The sequence below is a fragment of the Alexandromys fortis genome, unplaced genomic scaffold, assembly GCF_014885135.2.
Source record: "Alexandromys fortis isolate MF-2015 unplaced genomic scaffold, M_Fortis_MF-2015_v1.1 scaffold_207, whole genome shotgun sequence".
NCBI lineage: Eukaryota > Metazoa > Chordata > Mammalia > Rodentia > Cricetidae > Alexandromys > Alexandromys fortis.
In genome coordinates this window covers 2,256,077-2,270,800 of record NW_026068106.1, presented here as the reverse complement: position 1 = coordinate 2,270,800, position 14,724 = coordinate 2,256,077, and the positions used below count along the sequence as shown (strand labels likewise).

Sequence of the window (14,724 nt, the reverse complement as noted above, 5' to 3'; positions counted from 1 at the left end):
TGTGATGTTCCCTTGCAAGGGTTTGGAGGGCTCTGTGAGCTGGAGGGGTCAGAGCTTTATCATTGACAAATTTTGTGGACAAGACCACAGAGTTCTAGTGTGATGGGTGACTGGGTACCAGTGTCCGGAGATGAAACAATCCCTTCCATAGGTAGGTGATGCTCTTTGAGAAATCTCAAGAACTTTCCCCAAGGGCAGCAAAGCCTGTGTGGCAGCGATTGGCATGTGCTATTTCATATCATGAAGCTGATGGCTGTGGTGGGCACTAGGGTTACTAGGAAACTTGCTCTTGGGAGCTGGCTAAAAAGTTTTAATCATGAGAAACTCAAATATTTTTCTTTTTATTGCCAACCTAGAATCTTTTTCATTAGTGGAATACTAGAAAACACCCATAGTTATCAACCCCGATATGTGTTTGATATGCTGTCCTAGGTCTGCTTAGTTGGACGTTGTCAGTTTTCATGATTGTAGACAATGCTATGAAGAACAGCCTTGCTGTAAGTTGGTGCACACACTTATTCCTTATGACAATTTCCTAGAAGCACAATTATTTTACACAAAATACGAATGCTTTACTGCATTTCCAGTATATGTTGCCACATGTACGTTTGAGGACTGTGTTTTGCCTTGTACCCTTGCTGAGAGTAAACACCATCCCCATCGCCCGCTCTTTTTCGAATGATTGATTTTGGTGTGGTTGAGACTTGATTTGTAACATCCCGTATTTCTCATGTTGTACTTTCAGCAGTACCTGAAATTCAGATTTGTGGAAGTGGCTGGAGACTGTTTCCTACCTTAAACACACAGGAAGTAGAGAAAGGACAAGCCTCTCCCACTGTTTACTTTTGAGGACTAGATGTGACCTTCAGCAGGTAGGAGTACTTCCTGAAGTGACCTAGTCTGATCCTGCATTTATCTTGTTAATTCAAAGGAAAAATGCCCAGAAAATATGTGTAACAGCTAAATAGGGCTCCTATGAAAGCATGGAGTAGACCCCAATTGTTGTAGTGAGGAGGGCAGTGGGGCTGCATCTCCGGCATCTTGCCGCTCACACGGCTAGCTTTACCCAAAATAATTACATGGAAACTGTATTCATTTAAACATTGCCTGGCCCGTTAGTTCCAGCCTCTTATTGGCTACTCTTACATATTGACCTAACTCATTTCTAATAATCTGTATAGCCCACGAGGTGGCTTACCAGGGAAGATCTTAACCTGCATCTGTCTGGAATGGGAGAATCATGGCAACTCACTGACTCAGCTTCTTTCTCCCAGAATTCAGTTCTGTCTACTCCGCCTACCTAATTTTCTGTCCTATTAAAGGGCCAGGGCAGTCTCTTTATTTAACCAATGAAATTAACACAAAACAGAAGACTCTTCCCCCATCACCCAATCAAAAAGCAGGATTGAATTCATCGCTCATTATCTTCAGAGAGCAGGCAGAGTTGGTCAGATGTCTCCAACATCTCCAACATGTCTTAGACATCTGAGTAGTCATCTAAATACTATACCATACCATACCATACCATACCATACCATACCATACCATACCATGAATATAGTCTTCTTGTCAAAGAACTGATTGTGCTGGCACAGAGAAAAAGGGCCCTGAAAGAGTTTTAGGGAGAGATACCTTTGTCTGTGGATTAATATTAACAAACCTATAATCCCAACACTTAAGTGGTAGTAGAGGCAGATGGATCAGAAGTTCAGTGATAGCATTGCCTACATATGAAGCTGTAGTCTAGCTAGTGCTACATGGTATCCTGTCCCCCAAAACAAAATACCCCTCTCCCTACATAAAAAAGGATGGAGGGAAAGGAGGTAAAGAGAGAGATGGGAAGACTGGGAGACAGAAAGATAGTAGACAGATTAGAGGGAGTTAAGAGGCCAGGGAGCACAATCCTTGAAGGGTGGTTAGCTGCAGGAAAGCCGTGCAGTCTCTGTGAGTGTCCATGAGAGCTGGAGCAGAATGTTTTGAAGTTCTGTGCAGCTCCTGATGTCTCCGATGGAGCAGGCAGTAAGGGCCCACTTAACTCAGAAGCCATGTCTAGGGTTGCTCAGTATGGTGCCAGATGCCGCAGTGGAAACATTCTTGTGTCGCTTAGTTAAAATAGACCCTTCATAGCTGATACCAGCATATTTATTTGGGTTTTCATGCTCATTCTTTCAGCTCTCCCCTTGTCCCAGGCAGAGTGGGATGAGTTCCAGCTTTCTGCCTGGAAGACAGAAAGGACAAAGGCTGCCGTGTTTCCTCTCCAGGTGCCTCCTCCCTCCCTTTCTCCTTTAACCGCCTTTCACCTTCTCTGTGAAGACGAACCGTTTCACAAGAAACCCTTTCGCCCTGTGTTCTACAGCCTTTCTACCCAAATCAGGAGACCCCAGGACGACTGTCCTGCGTCATAGCCATGCAGGGTGAAAGTGACCTATGCCCCAAAGTGGCCGTTTAACCCCCTCCTCTCGTCCTTTCTCATTTAGTTGTGTTTTCACGGAAACAGAGCATTTTGAATTCCGAGCATTTGGAGCTGATGCTGTTGTTTTTCACAAGAAGACAGGAAGAATGAACTGAAGAAGGGACCAGGGACCCCATTCCCCACATAAATGTATGTGCCCGTATCCTCACACACACGCCCACTTCCCCGACTGTGCCTGGGAGGATAATTAATCATAATATTCTTTAGCATCTTGCCACACTTACTTGTCTACATATTTAGCCTGTGTATCACATGCTAAGGTGCTCGTATGGAGGTCAGAAGCGTCCGTCCTCTCCTTCCATTGTGTGGGACCCAGGGATCAAACTCAGGTCATCAGGCTTGGCAACAAGCATCTTTTCTCCCACTAAGCCATCTCGCGGGCCTCAGTCAATCTTCTGTTTGGGGTTCCATAGGATCCTAAAGTGCAAGCAGCTTTGGAGGAGATTGGGTCCAAGAGCATCTCAAGTCATGCCTTCCCCAGAGCGTCACTACCAAATGCTCGTCAAGACTCGTGGGGAGCAGGCTACGGTCTTGCACAGTTCAAATCCCAGTCAGATCTGAGTTTCAAGCCAGCCTGGTCAACACATGGAGACTCAGGACAGCCAGGGTTACATAGTGAGACACTTAATCTGAAAAAAACAAAAAGGGAGAAAAGACTCAGATAGAGACCAATATTTCTCCATCTTAAAAACACATACAAATATTTGAAAATAATATTCTGTGTCTTCAAACCTTCTCGTCCCCCAGATGCCCCCATTTTAGTCATTTAAACTGGGTGAAGGAGAAATGAAAGAGCATGGACAGAAAGTGAAGTCAGGTGAGTACCTACTGAGCACTAGCAGTAGGCAGGATGCCGGCTAGGCTAGGAGCCTCGGTATGGTGGAAGTCTAAGAGGCGGGATCCAAAGCAATCCCCTTCAGAGCATTGAAGATTCAGAGAGCAGCTTGAGAGCCTTAGAGATCCAAAGCCCACGCAAACAACCATTCAAGTGGCCAATATGAAAACCACCTCTGGTTGTCTTTCGTTCATGGCTGAGTGAGCTGGCATGAGAGAAAGAGAGTTTCTAGAGGAACACTGGGCAGTTCGGAGGAGGAGCTGGATGTGGGAGATGCTGTGAGTTTGGGAGGAACTCAGAGAGCTGAAGTGGCCACTACAGGCAAAAAGAACACTTTGGAGTGAAGGAGGGCACATAACACAAAACTCAGAATTGAGTTTGCTTGTGTGAACCTTTTGATAATTGGACACATCCATGAGATTTTGGGCCAATACATGAGAAATTAGCGATTCAGAGGTAAGAATGGGGTCACAGGCCAGGTTTTTGCACCCCGACTTATACGGAAACTCCGTTTCTTGTCAGTATTGATGATTGGGGGAAAGTACAAGGGACAAAAATTGCTGATTCCTGGTTCCTCAATAACCCTGGTGGAAACGCGCTGAGGAGCGATTTGGTGGGAGGAAGGCAGGAACATTTAGAGGGTGTTCGACCTTAAATTGACAGACGGTGAGCCGAGCTTTCCCCAGGCCCTGTGTTTGGGCAGTGCACTGACTAATTGCATCCAGTTCAGAGCAGGAAGTCGGCCTGCAGCTGAGCAAGTGAAAGTCTGCACGGAACTTGCAGAGTGCAACTGCAGGCAGTGGTACCAGGATAGACCACCCCAGGACTCTGAATCAGCCCCGCCTTCCGATGAGATTTATCCCATACTTGTCAAAGAACCACCCAGAGTATAGAAGGAGAGCCAAGATGCTTCTTAGATATCGGGATGTACAGGGAGCTTAAGATGTCTCTTTTCTTATTCAACGGACTTACAAGGAGGTTTGATGGTCAGTTTCCCAGTTTCAGAAAACTTCACACCTTCCGCGAACCCACTGCCCTGCTCTGTGTGTCAGTTTTACTATGCAGACCAGGCTAGCATAGTCATGGTTCCCTGGCCTCAATTTACAAGGACTGGGTTTACCAGTGTTGGAAACCACACCACATCCCCATGTGGCTTTATGGGACATGCAGCAGTTTCTCTAACATTCTTGAGTCTGGGGCACCTCTACTTCCTACAGGAAGTCTGTGATGTGGCTACTCGGGTAGCTGGTGAAAATGAAGTCTCTACTGGACGTGGTGAGTCACACTTTTAATCTCGGAACTTGGGTGGCAGAGACAGGTGGCTGTCTGCGAGTTCGAGGTCTACACGGCGAGTTCCAAGACAGTCAGGACTACATAGATCCTATCTTAAAAAACCTAAATCAATAAATAAATAAGAAAAGAGAAAGAGAAAGAAAATGGAGCCTTCGCTTTCAAATAGGCTCACCGGGACTAATAAGTTAGATGGTTTTGAGACCCAACACTGGGTAAAAAAGGTCTTTCTAGATGGCAGGCTTGAATCTGAGCTTCTCATACCACATCTTGGTGCTGACTTCCTCCTGAGATGACCTTGTCTTCTCTGCATCGCTTTGCTCTGCGTAGACATCATAAGACTGTTTTGTGTTTCAGCGTGTAACCTTACTTGTAGAACCCCTATGCTGTGAAAGCACAGTGTAGGTTTGTTTGGGAACTGTCTGAATCCTAAACTTGTGCCTCGAAAGCCCCTTGTCAACTCAGACACTAGGGGTGTGTCAGCTACGATCTCATTTCCTTCCGGGGCTAACTCAAATTTCTGTTGTTTTTATGCACAAGGACTTTATGCTGTGCCATCTATCCTGGAAGAGGCTCTGTCTTTAAAATTCCTAAAGGGGCCGGGCGATGGTGGCGCATGCCTTTAATTTCAGCACTTGGGAGGCAGAAAGCAGGCGGATCTCTGTGAATTCGAGGCCAACTTCGTCTACAAGAGCTAGTTCCAGGACAGGCTCCAGAGCTGCAGTGAAACCTTGTCTTGAAAAACTAAAATAAGTAAATAAAAAATAAAGTCCCTGAAGGACCACAGGTAAATTCTCTCTGAAACAGCAATGCTGTCTGATCTACCCCAAAGAGCACAGCTCCCCTGGATTTAGAAGAAATCTGTATTTCTCCAGTATAATACTCAGCTGTTTCTCTTTCCCATGTCCCAATTTTATCAACCTTTTCTTAAAGCCAAGCTTGACTTAGTGTAGTTGATGATAGGGCACCATTATGGTGGCTTTCTTGATTTAAATGGCACCCAACCATTTAAATGACATATTCACTTATTTTATGTGCACGAGTGTTTTGCCTGCAAATATATGGGTATGTGCACTGCGCGTGTGCCTTGCGCCAGAAGAGGATATCATGTTTCTTGGAACTGAAGCTATGGGTGGTTGTGAGTCATTGTGTGGCACTGGGACTTAACTTGGGTCCTCTGCAAAAGCAGCCAGCTCTGTTAATCATGGAGCCATCTCACTAGTCTCTCTTGCTTTTTATATTTCTTCTCCTTACCCTCTCCAGAGTGGATGCTTAATAAATTGCTGCTAACAAGGAAATGGAAGTGCAATGCCATGGTCTCCACAGAGATCTGAGAGAGCCCGCCCTCGCCCAAACTGGACCCCTTTCTCCAATGACCTATAACTTCTTCCACCCAGGGCTCTCTCTCTGCATTCTGCCAAAACTCTGTTCTTGCTTTTTTTTCTTATTTTTCTCCCAGAGCTTTTGTTTCCTCCCTTACACCAATTCTTTCTTTCCTCCTCTCTGCTTCTGCCCTTCCCTTTTTTCCTCCCTCCCTTTTCCTTTCCTCCCTGCCGCAGTTCCTTTGTTTTCCCTTCTCTCCCCCCTCTTTCTTTTTCACTCCTGACTTGGTCTCTGGCAGGATCTCTAGCTCGCTATGCAGCCTAGCGTGACCTAAAACTTTTGAACTTTGAGTCTTCACCTCCTCAGGGCTGTGATTGCAGGCAAATAGCACCACACCTCGTTTGTGGCCGTGCTCGAGATACTCCAGAGCTTTGTGTATGTGAGGCCACCACTCTACCCTGTGAATACATCGCCGGCCCACCAACCCTTTACCAGAGAGAAGGAGAGAAAGACTGAAGAAGAAAGGCAGAAAGAGAAAACCAGAGCCACACAGGCAGAAGGGAAAGCAGGCTTCTGTGGTTTCGTTCTGTTAGCTCACACTCAATAATTCCTAGTCTCAGAAACATCAGCACATGGAGACTCATGCACAGCTTCTTTATGTGACGAATAATCAATAGAGCTGAAAGGAAGGACTGACTGGGCATAGGCGCACACACGGAGGCCGGCAGTGTGCTTTTGAGGGAGGCCTGGTCTCCATAGTAATCTGAGTTCAAAGCAATAGAGAAATCTTGTTTCTACAAAGAGGGAGAGACAGAGACAGGTTAGTCAGCCACAGTGAACTGTGACCTGGTGTTGCTTCTAAAAAACACATGGTGGGGTTCATTATTTATTTCAACCAGATTAAAAAAAATTAACAAATCACCCTGAAACTGGAATTATCCCACTACATTATATTGGGAAGAAAGGATTATGTGGACGTGGTGGGGTCTACAGGGCTATCAATCACATCTCAACATCTTTATATTCAATAGGAGACCCAGGGCTAAGGAAATGGAGTCTGGATTTCTTGTGCTAGGGACTAAGAAGACAAGCTATATCTTTAATTAGCTCAAATAACCTAAGAAAAAGAAGAATCTTTTGCTTGAGGGGTCAACAAGATGCAAGAAGCACGGGGTTAGAGAATAAAATTCAGGATATTCTGATGTCATTCTAGTCTGACTTTGACATAAATATATAATCTCCAGGAAAATAAATCACTAGGGGATAAACACAAGGTTAAAATAAATCACATACTAACAACTTTTGTTTGTGAATTAGGTAATAAAAGACCTCAGTCTAAAGTTTGAATTTAATTCTAATTTATAATACCCTTTAAATGTAGTATATGATAAAATGGCTTGTCTTGTCTTATGAGAAATCAGAGCTCAGATAAAAAGCAAAAGGAAACAGGAAAGACTAAATTCCTTGAATGTCCCCACCAGTCTGCTTGGATTGGGTTAGGAGACAAATAAGTAACGCCTGGGTCCCAGTGGTTTGTGAGACCAGATGCTCTGCTGCCGTGCCCAATGTGGGTCAGCTGGGAGACAGCTCACTGACCCAGCTCTGAAGATGCAGGCTGATGGAGGGGCCGCCCTCTCGCCACCTTATCATTTCCCCACACAGTCCCACAATCCCTGAGGCAGAAGAAGAAAGTCATGGCGAATGACACACGGGTTTTACACTCTTTTGCCTGGCAGTGACTCACATGCATTTCATGGGCCAGAGCAAGACAAAGAGTGAGGAGGGAAAAAAAAGCAACACCCTATTCCCGGAAGCAGAGAACAGTTTTTTGATGAACGCATTAGCGCCTTCCAGTGTCTACCTCTCTTTCCATCAAACACTTTGTTCTCCATTTTCACAGTGTTTTGACGTCTTCCCTAAGAAAAAGCACCCTAAGATACCAATCACTCGATTAGAGTATCTAGTGCAAACCTAGCGTTTATTACATAACGTCTGACCGTCTGGCTGATAGACAGTAGGTCTTTAGATAGACAACTTCACAGATAAAACAGAAGCAGGAAAACAGCAATATATATTTCAATTTGGAAAGAAGAATGGGAGACGAGCATGTATTTATTTGGGTTTGGGTTTGTAGCTTTGGCATTTTGCTTGGCTGGGTCACAGGCACCTCTTATGCTTGACATACATATTATCACAGGATTGGAACTTGGGTTCTGGATTTGGAAGGAGCTCACTTTAGTTTTACTCTGTGGTTCCTGGTGGTACCTGAAAATTAATTTTCCCCCTCCTAGTAATCTCTTTGATGCATATAAAATAGTGTTGATAAAGAATCTTTGCTAGGGCTTTCATACTTGCCCCTTGATGGTTAAGGTATGGGAATCAGTTCCTGGGTAATTTTGAGAATGCTCTCAAAAGTTGAGAAATTTCTTACATATGTTAGAATTCTCTTTCGAAGCACAGTTCTCAGAACACCTATGTGTTGACAGAGGTTTCTGTCCTGCATGGTCTTGCAGCCATTCAGTCCCAAAGAAGAAACAGAGACTTACATTAATTATAAACTAGTTGGCTTATTAGTTCAGGCTTATTATTAACTCTTATAACTTACATTAACCCATAATTCCTGTCTGTGTCAGCCACATGGCTTGGTAGCTTTTATCAGTGAGGCCTTCTCATCTTGCTTCCTCTGTGTCTGGGTGATGACTGCAGACTGAGCCTTTCCTTTTCCCAGAATTCTCCTATTTTGGTCACCCCCCATATTTCCTGCTTGGCTACCGATCAATCAACATTTTATTAAACCAATGCAAGTAACAAATCTTTACAGGGTACAAGACCATTGTCCCACAGCACCTATGTTTCTTTCTGTGTTCCCACATCTCTCCCTTCCTCTCTTGACTTGGTGGAAGATTACTAGAAAGGCATTCACACACATTTTATCTGAGTTCCTGCATCCAGTTATTTCATGCTTCCTTCTGATTTTCATCCTTGGGAAATTTGTTTGGCTGAGGGGTGTGTCTGTGCCTTTCTTCCGGAAGCCTTTTTGCGATTGTCTTTTACTTTTGGTGGGTAGGAGCAGATGTTTCTTTCCTATCTTGCAGGACTCTAGACTTCTGGATTCAATTCTCTGTTTACAAGCCTTTCAGGCCTGCTCTGAACTCAGTTTCTTGGTTGTGTACCTTTTGTCAATTCAGAAAAGTCTCACATAGACAAATAAGGTTCTGGTTTCTAATCTCTTTCTTTGAGGAAACAAATTAATTAGATACAATATCTGCCTTTCAAGTATTGCATTTTTTTTTACCAAATGCATTGTGCTATAGAACATAGATTATCATTTATCTGGCCTGTAATTTAACTGCCTCAAGTACAATTAAATTGTTTAAGCTTCTGTTGTGTTAGTGCCTCGTTTTCAGACATTAATTTCTGTGTTTTCAGATACGCTGCTCTGCTATAGCAGAGTCTCTCTCTCTCTCTCTCTCTCTCTCTCTCTCTCTCTCTCTCTCTGTGTGTGTGTGTGTGTGTATTGTAATGTATTTGCACTTGTGTGCTGGGACACACACACACACATAGGTCAGATAATGGCTTCTGGAGTCTTCCTCTATCATTTCCTACGTTGCTGTTATTATTTTGAAGTAAGTCTCTCCCTGAGCCTACAGCTTGTATTTTGGCCAGGCTGGCTGGTCAACAAGTTCCCAGAACCAATCTGACTTTGTCCCTTGATTTTGGGGTTACAAGTATACCCAGCTTTATGTGGGTGCTGAGGATTTGAACTTAGGTCTCCATGCTTTCACAGCAAGTTTTCTTACCCACCAAGCCACCTTCCTCTAGCAGACTAGATTCAGCTGTATAGAATGAGGATAGTTTCCTGAAGTTGGATTTGTAAGATTAAATGTTTAAATTTTATGCCATCAAGATCACCATCAATTTCATGCTGCTATTTTATGTAATATATGTATGATGGTTTTCATTGTATAACCACATTTTAAACTTCTTAATACAAATTTATAATAGTACAGACTTAGTACAGTCTCTTACCTGGAACAATAGCCCACAGAAAGCATTTGTGGAGTATGACTCCAAGCACATAGTAGTATAAACACCTGATTTACCTGGGAAGAACTGCTGAATTGATTCAGGCTAGATTACAGATCTGGATGTGTTGGTGCTAGGCAGCTATCAGTTTGGCAACCTGGTAAGCTGTTTTCCCTCTGCAGCAGACAGCATTTTGAGCGCAGACGTGAAAGTCAGTGCTGCTTCCTTCACATGGAAGGTGTGTTTTCCTCTTCCTCTGCGGCGGCAATCCAGCACATCCTCCATACTGTCTGGTGTTTTCAGCTCTTGCTTTCAGGGTGGCTCTTATACTCTTCTATGCACGAAAGCACCGCCATGAGGGAAGAGACTCCTGAAGAAAGTGGGCATGGTAACAAGCCTTCTGTTGCTGTGGCAACACACCTAGCAATCAACCTAAAGGCATAGAGACTTATTTTGGCTCACGGTTTCAGCAGTTTCAATGTATGATCATGTGGCACCATGCTTTTCAGCCAGGATGAGGCAAGAACATTGTGTGGTTTTCTTGAGGGGAAAGCTGTTCACTTCATACTGTCTCCAAAGGAAAATCTGAATGGAGGGAGGGACGGAAGGAGAGAAGGAAGGACCTGGAAAAAAATATAGTCCTCAAATCTATTCTTCCAGTCACCCACTTCCTCTTATTAGTCCCTATCTATCAGAATTTCTGTCATTTTCTAGTCCATTAAGTTATAAATTTAATACATTCATAAGAATGTCATAATGAAGCCAGGCAGTGGTGGCACATACCTTTCATTCTAGCATGCAGGAGGCAGAAGCATGTGGATCTCTGAGATCGAGGCCAGCCTGATCTACTAAGAGAGTTCCAGGGGCTGGAGAGATGGCTCAGCGGTTAAGAGCACTGGCTGTTCTTCCAGAGGTCCTGAGTTCAAGTCCCAGCAAGCACATGGTGGCTCACAACCATCTGTAATGAGATCTGGTGCCCTCTTCTGGTCTGCAGATGCACATGCAGACAGAACACTATGTACATAATAAATGAGTAAATAATTTTTTTTTTTTAAAGAGAGAGTTCTAGGACAGCCAGGACTGCTCAGAGGATCCCTGTCTTGAAAAAATAAATAAATAAATAAAAAAACCACAAACAAACAGAAGAATGTCCTAATGAAGTCTATTATTTTATATGCTAGTCAAAAATTTATCTCTCTGTGTATAATATAGCCAATATCAGAGTTCTAAATAATTCACCTTAAAGCTAATAAGTAAAAAATTTAAAAAATCTATAAACTTATAAATAAAAAGTTGTCAAACCCACTTCCCAAGCTCCTACTTCTGAACTGTGCTGCAGTGGTCAGCAAGCCATCAACACACAACCCTTTGGCAGTCAGTGCAGATCCAGAAGGAGTAGTGAATGCCTCAGTTTACCCAATTTATCCCAGAATTAAGAGCCTCACTCATATATTGGTTTGCTAGCATGAAGGATATAAGCAAAAGTTGAAATCTAAAAGCATGCTGCTAGCCTTCACGAAGCCAGTTTCACTGTGCTCATGAGCTGTCCTAGGTGAGGCCTTAAACTTCTCTGTAAGAGAAGCATGGGGATTTCAGTCTGGCTAAAGCACTTGTATGGACACTGCGTGTGCATAGAAACTGTACCGTGTGATGTAGAATGCATATTTGAGAATGTGCATTTGGGGAGGGGCTGAAGAGACCCGTATTTATTAATATCCTAGAGAACCATCCTGACCAGAAGCAGGCAAAAGACAGATGGGATTTGATCTTACCAAGAATGAGAAGAGAGCAATGTCGAAGAAGACACTTGGAGAGTCATCAGGTGGGAGGTGAACTTCTGATGGCTGCAGAGAAGGACACAAACCTCCACAGACAAAGACAGGAGCCATGTGGTTGTACGGCACGCCCTGGCAGAACTGTGATTGGTGCGGGATGCTCTCCAGTTAGTGGTGATTTAGTCAAACATGTTGACAACGGACGACAACAGTTTTGTGTTCTAGACCATACTCTGAACTTGGGAAGGAAAATGTGCACATTTACCTGATTGTTAAGAATTTTGGTTGTAGAATTTTATACACAAATATATAGTTTTGATCAAATCCACCCCCACTCCTTGCATTTGAGGAAGCTTCATTTTGTAGTTGATGGTAATTGACACAGGCTCATAACTGGTCAAAGTGTAGAATTTTTTTTAAATTTACTTATTTTTATTTTATATGCATTGATGTTTTGTCTGCAGGTATGCCTGTGTGAGGGTGTCGGACCCCCTGGAACTAGAATTACAGACAGTTGTAAACTGCTATGTGGGTGCTGGGACTTGAACTTGGGTCCTCTGTAAGAACAGCCAGTGCTCTTACCCCCTGAGCCACCTCTCCAGACTCTAGGAATAATTTTTTTTTTTTTAAGAAGTAAGCTGCTGTTTTTGAGAGAGGGAAATGATTGTGTTTCCCTAGCATAAATGCCTGTGCTTAACAAATGCTCATTGCCTTGATCTGAACAGAGACAAACGAATTTCACGCAAGTCCACAAACTATGCCCCAAAGCATGTCCAGTCTTCTATTTGTGATTCACTTCACTAACAACAATGGTCCCCAATCAGAGTTAACTAATAGTCACATCTATTGTGTGATTGATTATTTGCTAAGCCCAGTCGGGGTCTAGTCAGAGGGTTAAAACAATGAGTTTAGGGAAACCCCCAAACTACCTGTGGATGTAATTTCTGCATCTCTCCGGTACCAGTCATTCTTTGGTTTTATTTTCCCATCCGTAGTGTTTAAAACCAAGCCTTGGTAAGGATGACTTTACCCTCATGTCAACCAGGGATTCTCCTGCCTGACCTGAAAGTAGAAGCCACAGTGCATGACAAGAATGTTGACGATTTGCGGAAGAATTAAAGATTGTGACAGTAATCTGTGACTCGGTTCACCTCTGTCGTGAAGATAATGAGAGAGGATAGGGGGGAGTAGAAGGAAAAGAAGATGGGTCCATTTTCCGTCATCCCCCTTTAGGGTCCCCCTTAGGTTCCCCTTCAGGAAGTGGAGTAGAAAAAAAAAACCCTGCATTGTCAGTAACTCTGGGTCAACCACAAGTTACAAATAGTAAGGAGGTCAATGGAAACAGGGACAGTGATTACTATAAAACCGACGGGTCCCGTCGTTGACATACCCAGGGAGGCGTGCTCAGAAGAAAGTGTTTCCTGAGCAAAGAGGCAGCCCGCTGGAAAGAAGCATGCAGAGAACACGCGAGACAGCCGTGGTGAGTGGTGCTGGTATCTAGGGCGAGGGTAACTGCGTCGGCACTTTATGAAAGGTAGATTTCCAAGGCTTTAGATCTTCTCGGAGTCTTCTGTGAACTAGGTCTTTTCAAAACAACAAGGTTAACTACGGTAGGACTTTGAGCGGAGGAAGTAGAACTGTCCAGTTAAACTTTCAGATATCTCCTGGAGAAGTTTTTCATATCCTTGATAATAGATTAATTAATTAATATGTATGATCTTATTCCTTGTAGAAGCTAGTGGAACGTTAATGAGGACTGGAATTCTACTTCTCACCGCTCACAACTAGAATCGTGCCTGTCATTAATTGGATAAACCTGGGAAGGGTTTGCTATAGCGGCACGTGGACCAGGCTTAGGAAATCCAATGCTGTGTTATCGGTTCTGATGGTCTTCTGATTTTCCTTGTATGAGTCTTGCAACTCCAAAAATCTTGGCTTTTATAAACGGCACCTGTTCTCTGACAGTGGTGGTTTTTGCTTGATTGTCAGTTTGTTATTTTAGAAATTCCAGCAGGCCACCAAAGCACAGTATTTAGGGACAGAGGCTTTGAAGTCACAGGTTTGGCCCTGCTACCTGCTAATGTGGGATTTGGTGTTAGTCACTGACTTTTGTGAATCGACTTTGCGCAGTCATGCAGCAACATATTGACAGTGTCTCCCTTATAGTGGTTTGGGAAGGGAGAACTGATATATTGTGATGAATCTCTACTTGTGAGGTAGATCACGGATGCTTAGTTTTTAGTTAATTTGAGCACTCTAATTTGCTGGAAGAGATAAAAGGTAGAAAAGGCCATGTAAATGCTAATTCTTAATATTATTGTTTTTGTTGTATGTTTTGCTTTTTGAGACAAGATCTTCCTGTGTGGCCCAGGCTAGTCTTGAGTTTGGTATGTAATTCGGGCTGGTCTGCAATTGGCGTTCCTTCTGCCTCACTCTCTGGAGTGCTGGAACTATAGGAGTGTGCCATGAATTCTGGCTCAGACACCCTCATCGAACCATACAAACAGACAATTAACATTTCCGCCATTACACAGTGAAAAGGAGCTCAGTCATCTGCTTTTTGTTTGCTGTCATTAAACCCTGTAATGCCGAACTGAGTCTGGGCCTAGCAAGAGTAAGTATGCTTCTTTGTGGATGACAGAAAGGCAAGATTTTTTTTTTCTTTAAAAAATTTATTTACTTTTATTTCATGTGCATTGGTGTTCTTTTTCTGCATGTTTGTCTGGGAAGGTGTCAGATCTTGGAGTTACAGTTATTAGCTACTATGTGGGTGCTGGGAATTGAACTCAGGACCTCTGAAAGAGCAGTCAATGCTCTTAACCCCTGAGCCATCTCGCCAGCCCTGAGAGGCAAGATTCTTTTGTTTTTTGGCCTTATGAATAAAAAGCACATTTTATTCATCAGCCATGATGAATCAGGCATTTTGTAGATCTTTTTTTTGTTGTTTTGTTTTGTTTTTTTGTTTGTTTGTTTGTTTTTAAATATTTTTTATTGAAAAAAAA

The 14,724-nt window shown here is 43.3% G+C and overlaps 1 protein-coding gene and 1 long non-coding RNA gene across 3 annotated transcripts in view; one reads left to right on the top strand and one right to left on the bottom strand.

Annotated features, from left to right (window-relative positions):
* Positions 1-1,091: 1,091 nt before the first annotated feature.
* Positions 1,092-3,654, bottom strand: LOC126489697 (uncharacterized). 2 transcript variants are annotated; one of them, XR_007588983.1, is made up of 3 exons: positions 3,299-3,654; positions 2,698-3,102; positions 1,092-2,218 (listed from the first exon to the last, which is right to left on the bottom strand). It is a non-coding gene; the product is annotated as an uncharacterized lncRNA (long non-coding RNA). The 2 variants fall into 2 exon arrangements; XR_007588982.1 differs by having other exon boundaries at positions 3,303-3,653.
* Positions 3,655-12,344: 8,690 nt separating this feature from the next.
* Il17f (interleukin 17F) overlaps positions 12,345-14,724 on the top strand; it is an 8,486-nt gene continuing 6,106 nt past the window's right edge. Inside the window, exon 1 of the mRNA XM_050124120.1 lies at positions 12,345-13,202. Within this exon, the coding sequence (XP_049980077.1) occupies positions 13,176-13,202 (27 nt within the window). The 5' untranslated portion in view covers positions 12,345-13,175. The remainder of the gene's footprint in view (positions 13,203-14,724) is intronic.